General features: G+C 33.4%; 1 protein-coding gene across 4 annotated transcripts in view; it reads right to left on the bottom strand.

The window, feature by feature from the left end:
* LOC122262871 (uncharacterized) overlaps positions 1-16,121 on the bottom strand; it is a 165,362-nt gene that overhangs the window by 60,900 nt on the left and 88,341 nt on the right. Inside the window, exons 6-10 of one of the 4 annotated variants that reach the window (XM_086555054.1) lie at positions 10,598-10,768; positions 10,081-10,347; positions 9,124-9,322; positions 8,057-8,112; positions 6,187-6,321 (exon numbers count right to left, since the gene is read on the bottom strand). In XM_086555054.1, coding sequence (XP_086411180.1) covers positions 6,187-6,321; positions 8,057-8,112; positions 9,124-9,322; positions 10,081-10,347; positions 10,598-10,768 — 828 coding nt within the window. Of the gene's footprint in view, positions 1-6,186; positions 6,322-8,056; positions 8,192-9,123; positions 9,323-10,080; positions 10,348-10,597; positions 10,769-16,121 lie in introns of all 4 variants that reach the window. The other 3 variants (XM_086555055.1, XM_086555057.1, XM_086555058.1) reach the window with 3 other exon arrangements.

A 16,121-nucleotide genomic window follows, 5' to 3' on the forward strand; every position in this document is an offset into this window, starting at 1 on the left:
AAACTTACTGGAGCTACCAGAGCTTGAACCTCTGAATGTATAGATCACAGTAAGCTTTTGTTCTCTTAACAAATTTATCACATAAAATGAGAAAAAAACAGAAAATCTTCTGTAAGGAAAATCGTTAAGAATCTGACTTTACTGGTTATTAATTAGAATCATATTTCTTACCAGTAGAACAAAACTAGATTGTAATATATAATCATAGCTTCCAAAAAGACTTACTAATTGAACTGGAGCTACTAAAATTTGAGCTACTTGAATTGGAGCTACTAGAAATTGAGCTGCTTGAACTGGAGCCACTAGAACTTGAGATACTAGAACTTGAGCTACTGGAACTGGAGCTACTAGAACTTGAACTGCTTGAACTGGAGCTACTTGAACTTGAGCTACTCGAGATGTAACTAATAGAACTACTAAAGCTTGAACCTATAAATGTATAGATTATGATAATATTTGTTCTCTTGATAGTCATGCATGAACATTGATTCCTATCAACAGTAGATACCACATTGTGATGTATGGTGTTAGCTTTCAAAGATTTACTAGAGCTACTAGAGCTTGGACCTCTGAATATAAAGATCACAATAAACTTTTCTTCTCTTAACAATTATATTATATAAGTAAGAGAAAACAGGAAATCTTTTATAAGGTTATTAATTAGAATCAGCTTCCAAAAACACTTACAACTTAAACTGGAGCTGCTAGAACTTGAGTTGCTTGAACTGGAGCTACTACTACATGAGCTGCTTGTACTGGAGCTACTAGAACTTGAGATGCTTGAACTAGAGCTACTAGAACTTGAGCTACTTGAGATGGAGCTACTAGAACTTGTGCTACTAGAACTTGAGTAGCTTGAACTGGAGCTACTAGAACTTGAGTTGCTTGAACTGGAGCTACTACTACTTGAGCTGCTTGAACTGGAGCTACTAGAATTTGAGATGCTTGAACTAGAGCTACTAGAACTTGAGCTACTTGAACTTGAGCTACTAGATCTTGAATTGCTTGAATTGGAACTACTTGAACTACTAGAGCTTGAATTGCTTGAACTACTAGAGCTTGAACCTATAAATGTATAGATAATAATTTTTGTTCTCTTGATAGTCATGCTCAAGTAATGCTTATTGGTTGTTATTTAGAATCATACTTCTCACCAATGACAGAAAACCAGCTTGTCATATATGATCATAGCTTCCAAAATGACTTACTACTTGAACTTGAGCTACTGGAGATTGAGCTGTTTTATTTAGAACAGGAACCTATGAATATATAGCTGAAGTTACAGTCAGTGAAAACAGAGATGAAAAAATCATAAACAAGAATTAAGAGGAAGTAATCATCCTGGGTTACTGACTAAGATCATACATCCTACAAAGAGGAGAGAAAAAAACAGGTTGTAGTACATTACTTAAGCAAACTTTTACTACCTGATCTGGGGATACTAGAGATTGAGCTACTTGAACTGGAACTACTAAAACTAGAGTTCAGACTACTTGCGCTTGAACATGAACTTGAGCTATTTCAATTGCTCGAGCTTGAAGTAAAGATTTAAACCTACTAAAAGAGCTTATAATTAATATTCCTTTTTTTTCGGATAAGAGAGCGAAAAAGAGAGAGAAATGATAGTTTGATAACATGCCTGAAATGATAGCTGTATTCTAAAAATATATCCTCTTTATGTGATACACTATTCATAAGATAATGATCCTCTTGCATATAGGAGACATAAGACATGATAAACGGTCCTGATGGTCTAGATTTACTGCTAGAACTAAAACTGCTTGAACTAAATCTACTAGAAATATAAAGGTATTTAAGCTTGACCTGCTTAAACTTGAACTAAATTTACTAGAATTTGAACTTGAATTGCTTAAACTTGAAAAGTGCTTGAACCTATAGATATGTAGATTACAATATTTTGGTTTTGGTTAATGTGGAAGCTCAGAAAATCATATACAATACAAATCAAGGTGAATCAGACTTTCTCTGCTATTGATTAGAATCAAACATCCTATCGACAGAAGAGAACACTAGGTTCTGATATGTGGTCTTAGCTTCCAAATACTTACAGAAACTACTAGAACTTAAACTGGAGCAACTAGTTGAACTGGAGCTACTAGATCTTGAGCTACCTGAACAAGAGCTACTAGAACTTGAGGTACTTGAACTGGAGCTACTAGAACTTGAGCTGCTTGAATTTGAAGTACTAGAGCTTGAATCTAAGAATTTATAAACCATAGTAAATTCTTATTCTCTTATTGATTACAATATGTAAAGTGAGGGAAAACATGAAAAATCATACATAATGATAATCATGAGGAATCAGACTTTCTTGCTTATCAATTAGAATCTTGGGATAATGGGATAAAACATATGATAATAGCTTCCAAATTTGGCTTACTACCTAAACTTGAGCTACTATAACTTGAGCAACTTGAACTGGAACTACAAGACCTTGAAATGCTTGAACTACTTGAGCTTGAATATGAACTAGAGCTACCTGAACTTGAGCTTGAACCTATAAACAAAAAATATAACATCTAGTTTTCTTTGCATTAGTGAAGGATAATACAAGAGAAAATGGAAGGGTGCAAGAGTTCTGATGATCATATCCTTTTTAAGATATGTGCTATTTTCATAATGAAAATCGATATGCCTCTTGGAGAGTGAATAAAAGACATACTGCTAGAACTCGGACTGCTTGAACTGGAACTGGTAGAGTTTGAGCTGCATCTACTAGAGTTTGAACTACTGGAACTGCTTGAATTAGAGCTACTAGATCTTGAACTGCTTGAACCTATGAACTATATATCTTACTATGACTTATGTTCTCTTATCACTCTTGTATAAATAATGGAGTGAAAAATAAAAATCATCTGCAAGAATCAAGAGGAATCTTGATAATATGCTTGTAATGGCAACCTCTTTAAGGGAAATTATACTTTTAGAAAAAAAAATGATCATGCCTCTTGCAAAGAAAATAACTATGACATATCATTTGGGCAAGTGAGAATAAACTATCTACTATACTTTTAACTACTTGAACTAGAGCTACTTCAGCTTGAGGTGGAACTACTTGACCTTGAACTACTGGACCTACAACTAGAACTCATATATAAGAAAAATGGAGAGGAATTATAATTTCTTGGTTATCAATAAGAATCATACTTCTTTGTTGCAGGAGAAAGCCAGGTTGTAAAATATGATTATAGCTTCTAAGGACTTACTGCTTGAACTGGAGCTACTAGAGCTTGAGCTACTTGAACTGGAACTACTAGAACTTGCACTACTAAATCTAGAGCTGCCTGAACCAGAGCAACTAGAACTTGAGCTACTTGAACTGAAGTTACTAGAACTTGAGCTGCTTAAACTGGAACTACTTGAACTTGGACTACTAGAGCTTGAGCTACTCGAGTTAGTAGAGCTTGAACCTATGAATGTATAATTTTTAAAAACTATAAACAAGGAAAATCAAAAGGAATAAGAATTTCTTATTAATCAAAATAATTTCCATTAGGGGAAACACAAGTTGTAATATGTGATCTTAGCTTCAAAAGACTTACTGCTTGAACTGGAGCTACTAAGTCTTGAGCTACTTGAACTGGAGCTAATAGAACTTGAACTACTTGAACCGGAAATACTTGAATCAGAGTTTGAACAGCTTGAGCTACTTGAGCTTGAACTTGAACTACAGCTTGAACCTAAACATTGATATCATATCATCTTAAGGACTGAGTCTTTAAGATCATGTCTACTCTATGAGTTATGCTATATTTAGAATAAAATAAAAATTATGCTTCTTGCAAAGAAAATAGGTGAATAAGATATATTTAGTCTAGCAAATTCTGATTTACTAATATGATTTAAACTTGTCAAACTAGAGCTATCAGAAATTGAGCTGGAGCTAATGCAGCTTGAAATAGTGGAATGTGAACAAGCTGAACCAGAACTACTTGAACTAGAGTATGAACCTTTGAATGTATAGATCATAACTATCTTTTTTCTTTCTTAACAGTTGAGTTTATATGAAGGAGGGACAACAAAAAATTCAAGTGAGAAGAGTCAAGAGGAATAAGTCTTTCTCAGTTATTGGTTAGAACCATGCCTCCAACAAAGAGTAGAGAAAACAAATTTGTAATATCTATTCTTTGTAAAGACTTACTGCTAGAACTAGAGCTACTAGAACTTGAGCTGCTTGAACTGGAACTACTTGAGCAGGAACTGGAACTACTTGAGCAGGAACTGGAACTACTAGGGCTTGAGCTACTTGAACTGAAACTACTTGAACTTGAACTATTAGAGCTTGAGCTGCTTGAACTGGAACTACTTGAACTTGAACTACTTGAGCTTGAGCTGCTTGAATTGGTACTACTTGAACTTGAACTACTAGAGCTGCTTGAGCTACAAGAGCATGAACTGCTTGAGCTTGAACCTGAATTAGAGATACTTGAACTGCTTGAAATGTAAATTATTGTCAAACTTCACAGAATATGACCAACAGTTTTATTTGTGAGGTTGAAGGAATGAGCAGAAGACAGAAAGTTGTTAGTTTGATAATATACCTGCAGTGGTAAATTCTTGCAAAGAAGATAATAGTTTAAAACATAATATATTGAGTGGGAGCTACTAGAATTTGAGTTGGAAATACTGAAACTTATTGAACTTGAGCTACTTGTTCAACTGCTTGAACATAAATTACTAAAGCTTGATCTGCTAGAACCTAAACTCCTAAAGCTTGAAGTTCATAAGCTAGTACTATTAGAACTGCTTGCATTTTATGACCTAGAACTACTAGAACTGCTTGAATGAAAAAATAGGTTTAATTCGGAAAAATAACTAGGTTGTTCAGACTTACAAACTGGAGCTATTGGAGATGAAACTAAAAGAGCTACTAATATACACAATTGAAGTTAAAAAGCTGTCTTTAGTTAGGGAGAGAAGCACACAATCAATATTTACACATAAAGAGAAAAATAACCAATGTAATTGCAGGGAAAATATGCACTTTATTAAAGTCAGTGAATATGCTTTGCACCTTAGATATCTGTGATATTGAAAGTAGTTGGTTTCTGTAAGATATGGATAATGGATGTGTTGTAATTGATTAAAAATAATAATGCTTCCTGAAGATGCTATGTAAAGTATTAGAAGAAAAAAATGATGCTACAACTACCTAAGTTATTACACATACTTCATGTATCAAATGGCAATGAATAACTGTCAGCTCATTGTCTTATTGTTATTAAAAAAGAACAATTATTTAAATCATCATACCTCATGTAAAGACATTTTGATTGAGGTACAGACTTACTGCTAGACTTTAAACTGAATGAGCTGCAATTATAAGATCATTGAATTGTTCTATGGAAGCTACTCGAACAAGAACTATTACGACTTGACTTTGAACTACTAGAGCTTGAGCTGCTTGAAATAGAACCACTTGAGCTTGAACTAAACCAGAGCTACTTGAACTGAAACTGCTTGAACTTATGCTACTAAAGCTGCTTGGTACTTGATTTTGAGCCTCTGAAACTGCTTGACTTTGAACTAGAACTACTTGAACTGAAACTAGTTGAACATGAACTGCCCGAACTTGAGCATGAATTGTTTAAAGTGAAATTACTAGAGCTTGAACTACTTGAACTGAAGGTACTAGAGCTTGAGCCGCTTGAATTTGAGCTGGAGCTACTTGAACTTATGCTAATGAAACTGGAGCCGCTTGAAATACTGGAGCTTGAACTGCTTGAGCTATAGCTATTATAGCTTGAACTTGAACTAGAGTTATTTGAACTTAAACTAGAGCTTGACCCTATGAAAATAGATTATAGTCAAACTGCTTTATATTCTTTTATAATTCTGTAGTCAGGAAAGAAAATAACAAATCATAAATAAACATAATTAGCAGAAGATAAAACTAGATTGTAGCATATTGTCTTACTGCTAGAACTAGACCAAGAGCTACTTCATCTAGAGCAATCGGTGTCACTTCTACAGATATTTAGTTTCAATTTTGTGATAACTGCTTTTCTCTACATTCACTGCTTTAGCAATCATCAAAATAAAACTGTTTTTAGTAAACTGTTAAGAATAGTCTTGTCAGGGGGAAAAAAACCTTATCATAAATATTATGCTTCTGTAAATGAAAATACGAAGATGTAGTTTTGGGTATATTTTTAGAATACTTACTGCTAGAACTTGAACTGCTTGAGCTGGAACTACTTGAGCTTGAACTGGAGCTGCTAGAGCTAGAACTGGAACTGCTAGAGCTTGAACTAGAACTACTTGAACTTGAACTGCTTGAACTGGAACTGGAGCTTGAACCTATGAATAAGTACATTATAGCTAACACTTTTCCTTGCCTAATTGGCAGAAATATATACAATAAGAAACTAAGGTCTCAGAGTATAAAGAATGCCTTAGGAATGGATACTGAAGAAAAGAGATCAACATATGTAAAATATGACAGACTAATGCCAATCTTTCCCAGGTATAGCAATTAAGCTGGTAAAAGGACCTGAATCACTTGAACTGAAACTATTTCAATGTGAACCTATAGATGCATTGATTATAAACGAATTATGTTCTTTAACCTATGAAAGCATAATGAAAACTTTTGGTCACACTTTATAACTAATTCTTTTAATATTGACAAAACCTTTGTAGTGCTTTCATTTCAAATTTGTCACTTACTGAAGAAAGCCTATGATTGACCAATTCAAAAGACAGAGTCTCATAATTTTTTTCTGCCCACCAAAAAAGGCTCACTATGCATTTAGGAAATCAAATCACCTAATCTTTATATGCAAATATATAGGGGTTGGCTAATTTTCATATCTTACCACACCAACAAATAGTTTGGCATAGAAGAGTGTTTGCTTGTGTTTGGACATAACCCTGGACCTAATAACATCACGGTTTTTCTTTGTTCCATTTAAGAAAGTGGAAGAAATAACAACTTGGAAATTTTACCACGGAAGTAGCCGATGCTGGACACCACTAGAATAAAAGCCATAATCTACGGGAGGGGGAAAAAAAAGAAAAAAAGGCATGATTCCTTTTTATATATCCCTTGCTTTGTTGATACTCAGCATAGAATCTTAATAGGTTGTTGATGTAATAGCCACTTCAGAGAACATGCTTTCTTAGAACAGAAATTTGTATCATGTATAGAAAAAAAGAAGAAAAAAAACATGATGTGATACATAAGCTAAGTTCGTTTAGACTTACTGCTAGAACTTGAGCTGCTTGAGCTAGAACTACAAGAGCTTGAACTATTTGAACTGGAACTACTAGAACTTGAGCTGCTTGAACTGGAACTAGAATTTGAACTACTAGAGGTTAAACTTGAATTACTAGAGCTTGAACTTGAACTAGAGCTTGATCCTATGAAGACATAGTCTTTTTATATCCTAGACAGAGAATTTCACCAAAGATCATCAAGAAAACTAAATGTTAAAATTTAGAATAATAAAAAAAACAAAAACGATTGGGAATGTGTCCTTTTGCATTCAGATTTACTGCTGGAACTAGAACTTCATCTACATTTTCTTATTGGCTGTAACGGTAATGAATGAATAAACTGCTTGACTTGAATTAGAATTGCTTGATCTGGAACTGATGGAACTTGAACCTATGAATTTAATATTTATAAACGACTCCATGTCTGTGGGAAAGTGAGTGACTAAAGGAAAAGAAAAAAAAAATGAAATAAAGTTTAACATTAACTAAACTGAATCTATAGATATGAAAATGACGTAGGCACCTTCCTTGACCTAAATGCCATTGAAAATGCTGGGTCAGTTATGAAAAGATTGCCAGTTGTTAATAGATAATAAAGATTTTGATAGGGGGAAAAACTTATAGAATAACCAATAATGTATTTTCTGAAACTCTTTTTGCAGGCTTTTCCCTTATAAATGTAGGTCTTGAATACTACTGTCACTTCTATGTGGTGACTGCATTAATTTCTGAAAATGTTCGAACATCTTAAGATGAAAGCAAAAGACCACAAAAAGACAGGAAAAGTTATATGTTATAGATGCTATAAACTACTTACTGCTCGAGCTTGAACTTGAACTACTTGAACTAGAGCTTGAACTGCTTGAACTTGAGCTACTTGAACTACTAGAACTTGAACTGCTAGAACTTGAACTACTGGAACTTGAACTGCTAGAACTTGAACTACTTGAACCTGCAAAATAAATTGATTTATAGCAAGAGCAGAAGAGAGAAAGGGAGAATATTTATTTAATGGCAAGCAACTTTACCATCAGAACTTTGCCTAACTTTTTTTTTCTAATGAATACACAACATATGTGATTAGGAATTAGAGTTTAGGGGTATCTAGACATTTTGAATGTATGGGTGAATATATGATTATTTCTTCATCTGAAAGAAATCTTAAAATACTTATTAATGAATATCAATAATAATAATAAAAAAATATATCTATATATAATATACTGTTCCCTGAAGCATTGTGATGACAGTCTTTTAAAAGAAATTTTTAATACCAAACTAATTGAATATACCTCATAATTACGTATTTATATTCATCCATACCAACATATACATACATGTATATGTATACATCCACACACATAGATACATAACATCAGCATGATTAAAACTATTGTTAATGTTATTAATAATGTTGCTTATAATTTTGTTTTACCTTTTAGACATAAATACATCTTCAATGAACCGAAAACACATGGACATTCTTTATGTTTGCTGTTACTTACTACTCGAACTTGAGCTAGAGCTGCTTGAACTCGAACTTGAGCTACTTGAACTTGAGCTAGAGCTGCTTGAACTCGAACTTGAACTACTTGAAATTGAACCTAGGGAAATATGTTAAAGGTATTACATAGCACTTACTCAAGTAAATTTAAAGAAGTAAGCCTCATCATTGCTTGAAATCATACTGGCTATGTCTTTAATAATGTCAGGTTTTTCTATACTCCCATGGACAAGAATGAATAAATAAAGAGAGAGAGAGAGAGAGAGTAATGGACTTGCTCGAACGTAGACTTTTAACTTTTAATTTTTTTTTACTCCCATGGATTTCTTTACTTCCGTGGAAAAAACATGCTTTATATTTGCTGTTACTTACTGCTTGAACTACTTGAACTTGAGCTAGAGCTGCTTGAGCTCGAACTTGAGCTGGAGCTGCTTGAGCTCGAACTTGAGCTACTTGAACTTGAGCTAGAGCTGCTTGAGCTCGAACTTGAGCTAGAGCTGCTTGAACTCGAACTTGAGCTACTTGAACTTGAGCTAGAGCTGCTTGAGCTACTTGAACTTGAACTACTTGAACTTGAACCTATGGATAGATGTTGAAGGTGTTACATAAAGTTTCCAAGTATACTCAAATAAATCTAATGAAATAAGTATCATTAATGTTTGAAAACATATAGGGAATCCGTCTGAAATATGTTGGAATTTGACCTCATGAGATCTTTTATCAAGCTAGAAAGCTAAATAAGTTTTGCAAACGCCTACTAAATCACGGTAACAGGAGATAATCATGGTCATTCTTCAAGCACTGAAAAGTTACTGAGTAACATTGTGTGACAAGTCAATCACTACGGGTGTCTGACAGCCTGTTTACTCCATTCCTTGATATTTCTTTTCTACTATTATTGTTAGCTTACCATAACTGTAATAATGATAATAATGATTAAAATAATAATAATAATAATGGGAATGAATAATAATAATGGGAATGAATGAATGAATCATGAAAGAAAACAGTAACAAAGTCAAACGTTCATGAGTTGAAATTCATAAAGGTTTATGCTAACTTGATAAGTGTTATTATAGAAATGCATAGAAAGAGAGGTGTTACATGATACCAGAAGAAAATTATATGTCTTACAAATATTTGGGATAAGTATGGCTGTCACCATATATACGTTCATATCATATGGTAAATTATATCACTATTATTCCATTATGATTTGCTGAGAACCTCATAAAAAAACTTTCACCAAGAATGCAGTAACTTTGAAGAGAGTTGTAATAATAATATAACAGTATGATAATGATGATAAAACTGTTTACTTAGTCTTCAGTACTTACTGCTCGAACTTGAACTTGAGCTTGAACTGCTAGAACTTGAACTTGAGCTTGAACTGCTAGAACTTGAACTTGAGCTTGAACTGCTAGAACTTGAACTGCTTGAGCTACTAGAGCTAGAACTTGAACTACTTGAGCTACTAGAGCTTGAACTTGAACTGCTTGAGCTACTTGAACTTGAACTGCTTGAGCTACTCGAACTTGAACTGCTTGAACTACTAGAGATTGAACTCGAACTGCTTGAGCTACTAGAGCTTGAACTGCTTGAGCCTAGAAAAAAATGTGTTTTAGTGTCTTGACAAACGAGTAAGATAGAACACTTCTATTGTTGTGGACTTGATTTTGATATACTGATGAATTTATATCATCAGCCCATTGTATCATTGCTTCCGCAATCATTGAGCTTTGAAATTGAATTATTGAAATATAATATTTCAGTGAAAAAAGAGGAATAAAGAAAAACATCATGAAGTCTAAGCATTTCCACTTTTGAATTCAAATGAAAATATTTAGTACTCACTGCTAGAGCTGGAACTTGAACTACTTGAACTTGAGCTACTTGAACTACTGGAGCTTGAACTTGAACTACTTGAACTTGAGCTACTTGAACTACTGGAGCTTGAACTTGAACTACTGGAACTTGAACTTGAGCTACTTGAACTACTAGAACTTGAGCTTGAACTACTGGAACCTAGAAAAAAAAATCAGTTGTAACACCTCCTATTGAATATATCCTCTGCAAAATGATGCCTCTCATAGAGGCAAAGAAATGGTTGCAAACGAAACCAAATTAATCGACTTTTTGTCCCAAGGAATGTAATTTGAGGTGTAATGTGTGGTTGCTGAAAATAGTGTGTATATATATATTTTTTTTTCTTTTAATTACACGAAAGGAAAGATGGTTTCAGATATGATATAATACCTTTTTAGCTGTATCTTTGCTTGGCCGATGGGAAAACTAACAGAACGTCAGTTATCCCAAACAGTTTACACAACAGGTCACCACATGTGCAATAAAACAGGAAGGAGACAAAAAATATGTAACTCTCGTATGTTTGTTGTTGTTTTTGAAACTACTAGAACTTGAGATTGAACTACTAGAACTTGAGATTGAACTACTAGAACTATCATTTGAATTTATAAACAAATATATCTAAGTATAATTTATAGTAATATATAATTTATGCATTCAGCCACTTTAGGGAAGTGACCAAAAAGAAAAAGAAAGAAGAATGAGAATGTCAAGACAAAGTTACACATAATAAAATTACAAGAGACTTGATAACGGGGCTGCACAAAGGTTGGTAAGTTGGTAGAGCATAGCTTAAAATGCTGTAACAAAAGGCATTGAATAAAATGCCATACCATATAAACTACTAAATTTTATCTCCTGAAACTTACAAAACTTTTGGTTTTCCACTGTATTGCGAGGAAAAAGAAAGAGAATGAGAATGAAAAAATAATTATTTGAAAACCACCTCAGCAGTTTTCTTTCATAATGCTGTAACATTCATCCACACGAAAAGACATATGAGCATACTAGTAACATTTTTATCATTTACATCTTACCTGTATATTCCATCACGTAAACAATTCAAAATTCATATGTCAACCTATTTCTTAAGTTATAATGTAGATGCTTTGTGATAGCAAATCAGAAAAAAATGAAGAAAAGTAAGAAAAAGAAAATTTGTGTTCTTGTAAGAAAAGGAAACTCTCTTACTATACCTGTACATTTGACAGTTGAAATGTCTATAATGCGAATATATTATTTCAGAACACACAACACATACCCTTGTTTGTTTGTATCTTAGTGTGCAGGTGTGCATTTATGTATCTCTGTGTTTGATCCTACACTTACCTCATGACTGATTTCAATACTCACGTTAGAAGTTTTAAATACTTACTACTATCACCTGGAATACACATAAAATATTTGTGTTATTAGTTTATTATTCCTATGAAACAAGCATCATATATACTTAATATTAATATTGGATCCTGCTATAAAATGAGTACGTATAATTATATTTTTCAACATCAAATGCATTATGGATTCAACATATCCATCGATATTAATAAGATGTAAGAAGGCAATTTGAAAAATAATTATTCCACAGATAAAATATCAACACATAAGTCAAGGGATCAAGGAACCACGGAAAACATAATGAAATACAATGTTTCATCCACAAGGGAATGTGAAACAGAAAAATAATATCAGTCTGATATCAGGCTATATTATCACTTCATTATTACAATGATGTTTGAACTTGCTATTATTATAATTATTATCATTATCATCATCATCATTATCATCTTAGATCTAAAAATAATTGCCATCATGATTATCATCATGGTGATCATCAGTATCTGACAATAGAAGAGTTTGAATTGCTTGAATTTACTTATCACTGTGATTATGATTGCCATGATGATCATTATAATCATGATTTTGATTGTAATAATCATTTCAGAATTGTGATTAAACCAATAGAGATTCTATTAGTCTTTCATTATATTCATATTTTCATGATGATATTCATCCGTATAAACATAGCATATAACTCAAAAGCATGCATGATACACCTATTGTTTACTACTGCATGTTCCTTCATCCTTATATTTCCGTTATCCTTAGTGAAATTATTATCAGGTACTGAATCACACAAATTTTTAATTAACAATATTTAAAGCATCAGCTTTAAGATTTATTAATTATTATATATATATCCTTTTTTTCTGTACTTATGATACCTAATTAATGTCCCCATTAAACTGTTTTACGAGTAGATTTATAAACTCAAGACTCTTGATTTAATCTGTAAGAGATGTGAGGCCATCACTATAACACTATAAACTGATGCTTTGTACTGCTACTACTGCTGCTGGAGAGTACGCGTGAATTACGTATATAAACAGTGTTCTCTGAACCTGTTAATAACGTTACTTTAATTATGATCTGCTAGCAATCTTTAGATGTACTTTAGTATCTCTAATGAAAATTGTCGTACTATTATTTACTACTACTGAAACTTGAAGCAAAGTATCTGTAACTACTTGAAGATTTTGAAATATAGCTTTGTGAGCCGGAACTACTCTGAATGCTTGACAAAAAGGAGGTTGACAGACTGCATGCACTGCATAATTCTGAATACTCTAAGCTGCTGCTTGACGCAGAGTAACAGTCTGATCTTGAGGTGAAGCTGCTTGATGACTTACCACGAGAGGCTATGATACTGCTTGAACATGAACTACATGAGCCACTTGCATTTCCTGAGAATAAACTAATTGAGCTCGATCTCCTTTCACTATTTGATTCAGAACTGTTTGAAAAAATATTACTTCTACTGCTTGAGCAACTACTTAATAGCAATGCACTGCATGGTTTACCAATGCTTATCAATCTTGACTTTCCCTGACTGATGTAACTGCTACTTGAGAAAGAACTAATTTCAGTAACTGCAGTGGAACTTGATGAAATTGAAGAGTTTATTTCACTGACTGATCTAAAGTCTGAATAAAGGCTAATACTGCTTGGCTTAGAGATGCATGAAATTATATTACTTCTAGGGCTTAGTGAACTTGAAATGTATTGGCTGCTGTGGCTGCTTGATATTGATTTACTACTGAAGCCTATGACACTACTTGAAAATGAATTACTTGAGCTACAATCACTTCTTAAAACTGAAAAAAAATGGAATTCAATATACTTTTACTACCTGACTCTGAACTACTTGTAATAATATTACTTGAACTGATTGAACTGCTACATGACAATATTATAATACGTGATCTACTTTGGGTGACTGGGCTTGAAATGTTTTGATTGTTGTGACTGCTTGATATAGACTTGCTACAGGAGACTAAGATATTACTTGAACAGGAACTACTCTCACTGTTTGAGATTGAAATAATGGAACTCAATCTGTTTTTACTATTTGACCCAAAACTACGTGAAATAATATAATTTCCACTACCAGAACTACTACTTGATTTCAATGTACTGTTTGATTCACTAAGACTTGTCAGGTTTGATGTAGTCGGGCTTATGTAACTGCTTGATGTAGACTTACTACTTGAGGAATAACTTTCGATTGTTGGAGATGATACAATAAAAACTGAACTTGAACATAAACTACTTGAGCTACTTTCATTTCTTGAGATTGAACTAACTGAGCTCGATCTGCTTTCAATATCTGGCTCAGAACTGCTTGAAACAATATTACTTCCACTGCTTGAGCAGCTGCTTAATATCAATGATTTACTAAGGCCTTTTAAATTTGACATCCCATGGCTGCTGCAAATGCTTGATATAGACTGACAACTAAAGAAGAAACTACTTTCAATAACTGAATTGTAACTCATCGAGATTGAAGAGTACTTTGCGAACTGAACTATAGATATCTGGGAAACTGCTGAAGCTAAATAATTTGTAACTGTTTGAAACTACCTGACCTGGAATTACTTGAAACAATGTTACTTATACTGCTTGAAATGCTTGGTGTGATTGAGATTGGAAGATTTTGACTACTGTGGCTGCTTGATGTGGACCTACTACAGGAAGTTACGATGCTGCTTGAACATAAACTATTTAAGGCATTATCACTTCTTGAAATTGAACAAATGAAACTCGATCTGCTTACAATGCTTGACTTGGATCTACCTGAAACAATATCATTTACACTGCTTGAGCAGCTACTGTGGCTACTTGATATGGATTTATTACTTCTTGCTATAATATTATTTAATAATGAAGTGCTTAAGCTACTTCTTAATGCTGAAATAATGGATGTCGATCTGCTCTTACTTCCTGATTTTGAACTACTTGAAACAATATCACTTGAACTGATTGAACTGCTACATATAAACATTACACTGCTTATTCTGCTTTGACTGATTAAGCTTGAGATACTCTCACTACTGTAGCTGTTTGCTTTGGACTTACTACAGGAGACTGTGATATCACTTGAATAGGAACTACTTTCACTGCTTGAGAACGAATCAATCAGACATGATCTGATTTGAATATTTGACTCAGAACTGGTTGAAATAAGTTTACTTCTACTGCCTGAACTTCTGCTTAACCTTGTCATACTTGATTTACTAAGGCTCATCAATCCTGATATGCTCCAGTTGCTGGAAAGGATTGATGAAGCTTGACTTCTTGACAAGGAACTACTTTCAATAACTGAACTGGAACTTACTGAGATTGAAGAGGAGCACAATCCAATAACTGAAGATTCACTGACTAAACTAGATAGGTCTTAAAAAAACATTACTGAAGCTACTTGACTCAAAGCTGCTTGAAATAATATCCCTTCTAGTACCAGAGCAGCTAAAGCACACCCCTATACTGCTTGATCTACTTGGATTGAATGAGCATGATATAGATTGACTGCCGTAGGTGCTTGATGTTGATTTATTACTGGAGGCTATGATATGGCTTGAAATTGAGTCGCTGTAACTACATTCATTTCTTGAAACTGAAATGAAAGATCGTGCTTTGCTTCTACTACCTGACTTTGAACTACTTGAAATAATATTACTTTCACTGATTAAACTGCTACATGACATGATACTATTCGTTTTGCTTTGGTTGAATGAACTTGAAATGCTTTGATTGTTGTTGTTGCTATTAGTGCTTGGTATAAAAGAGGAACAACTGTAACTACCTGAAGAAATTTTTTCACTGTTTGATATGGATTTACTACAGGAAGCTATGTCATTGCTTGAACATACACAACTTAAGCTACATTAACCTTTTGAGATTGAACAAATGGAATTTGATCTGCTTTGAATATTAAACTCAGAATTGCTCGAAACAATTTTACTTCCACTGCTTGAGCAGCTGCTTAATTTCATTGTACTGTATGATTTACTTGGTATATTATGGCTGCTGCAAATGCTTGATATAGACTGGCTTCCTGAAGATGAACTAATTTCAATAACTGGATTGGATCTTATTGAGAATGAAGAGGAGCACATTTCATTGAATGAAGATTCACTGACTGAATTAGAGAGGTCTGGAGCAATGCTGAAGC

This window comes from Penaeus japonicus, unplaced genomic scaffold (genome assembly GCF_977035675.1).
Source record: "Penaeus japonicus unplaced genomic scaffold, GWHDUDI00000001_assembly GWHDUDI00000030, whole genome shotgun sequence".
In the NCBI taxonomy this organism is placed as follows: Eukaryota; Metazoa; Arthropoda; class Malacostraca; order Decapoda; family Penaeidae; genus Penaeus; species Penaeus japonicus.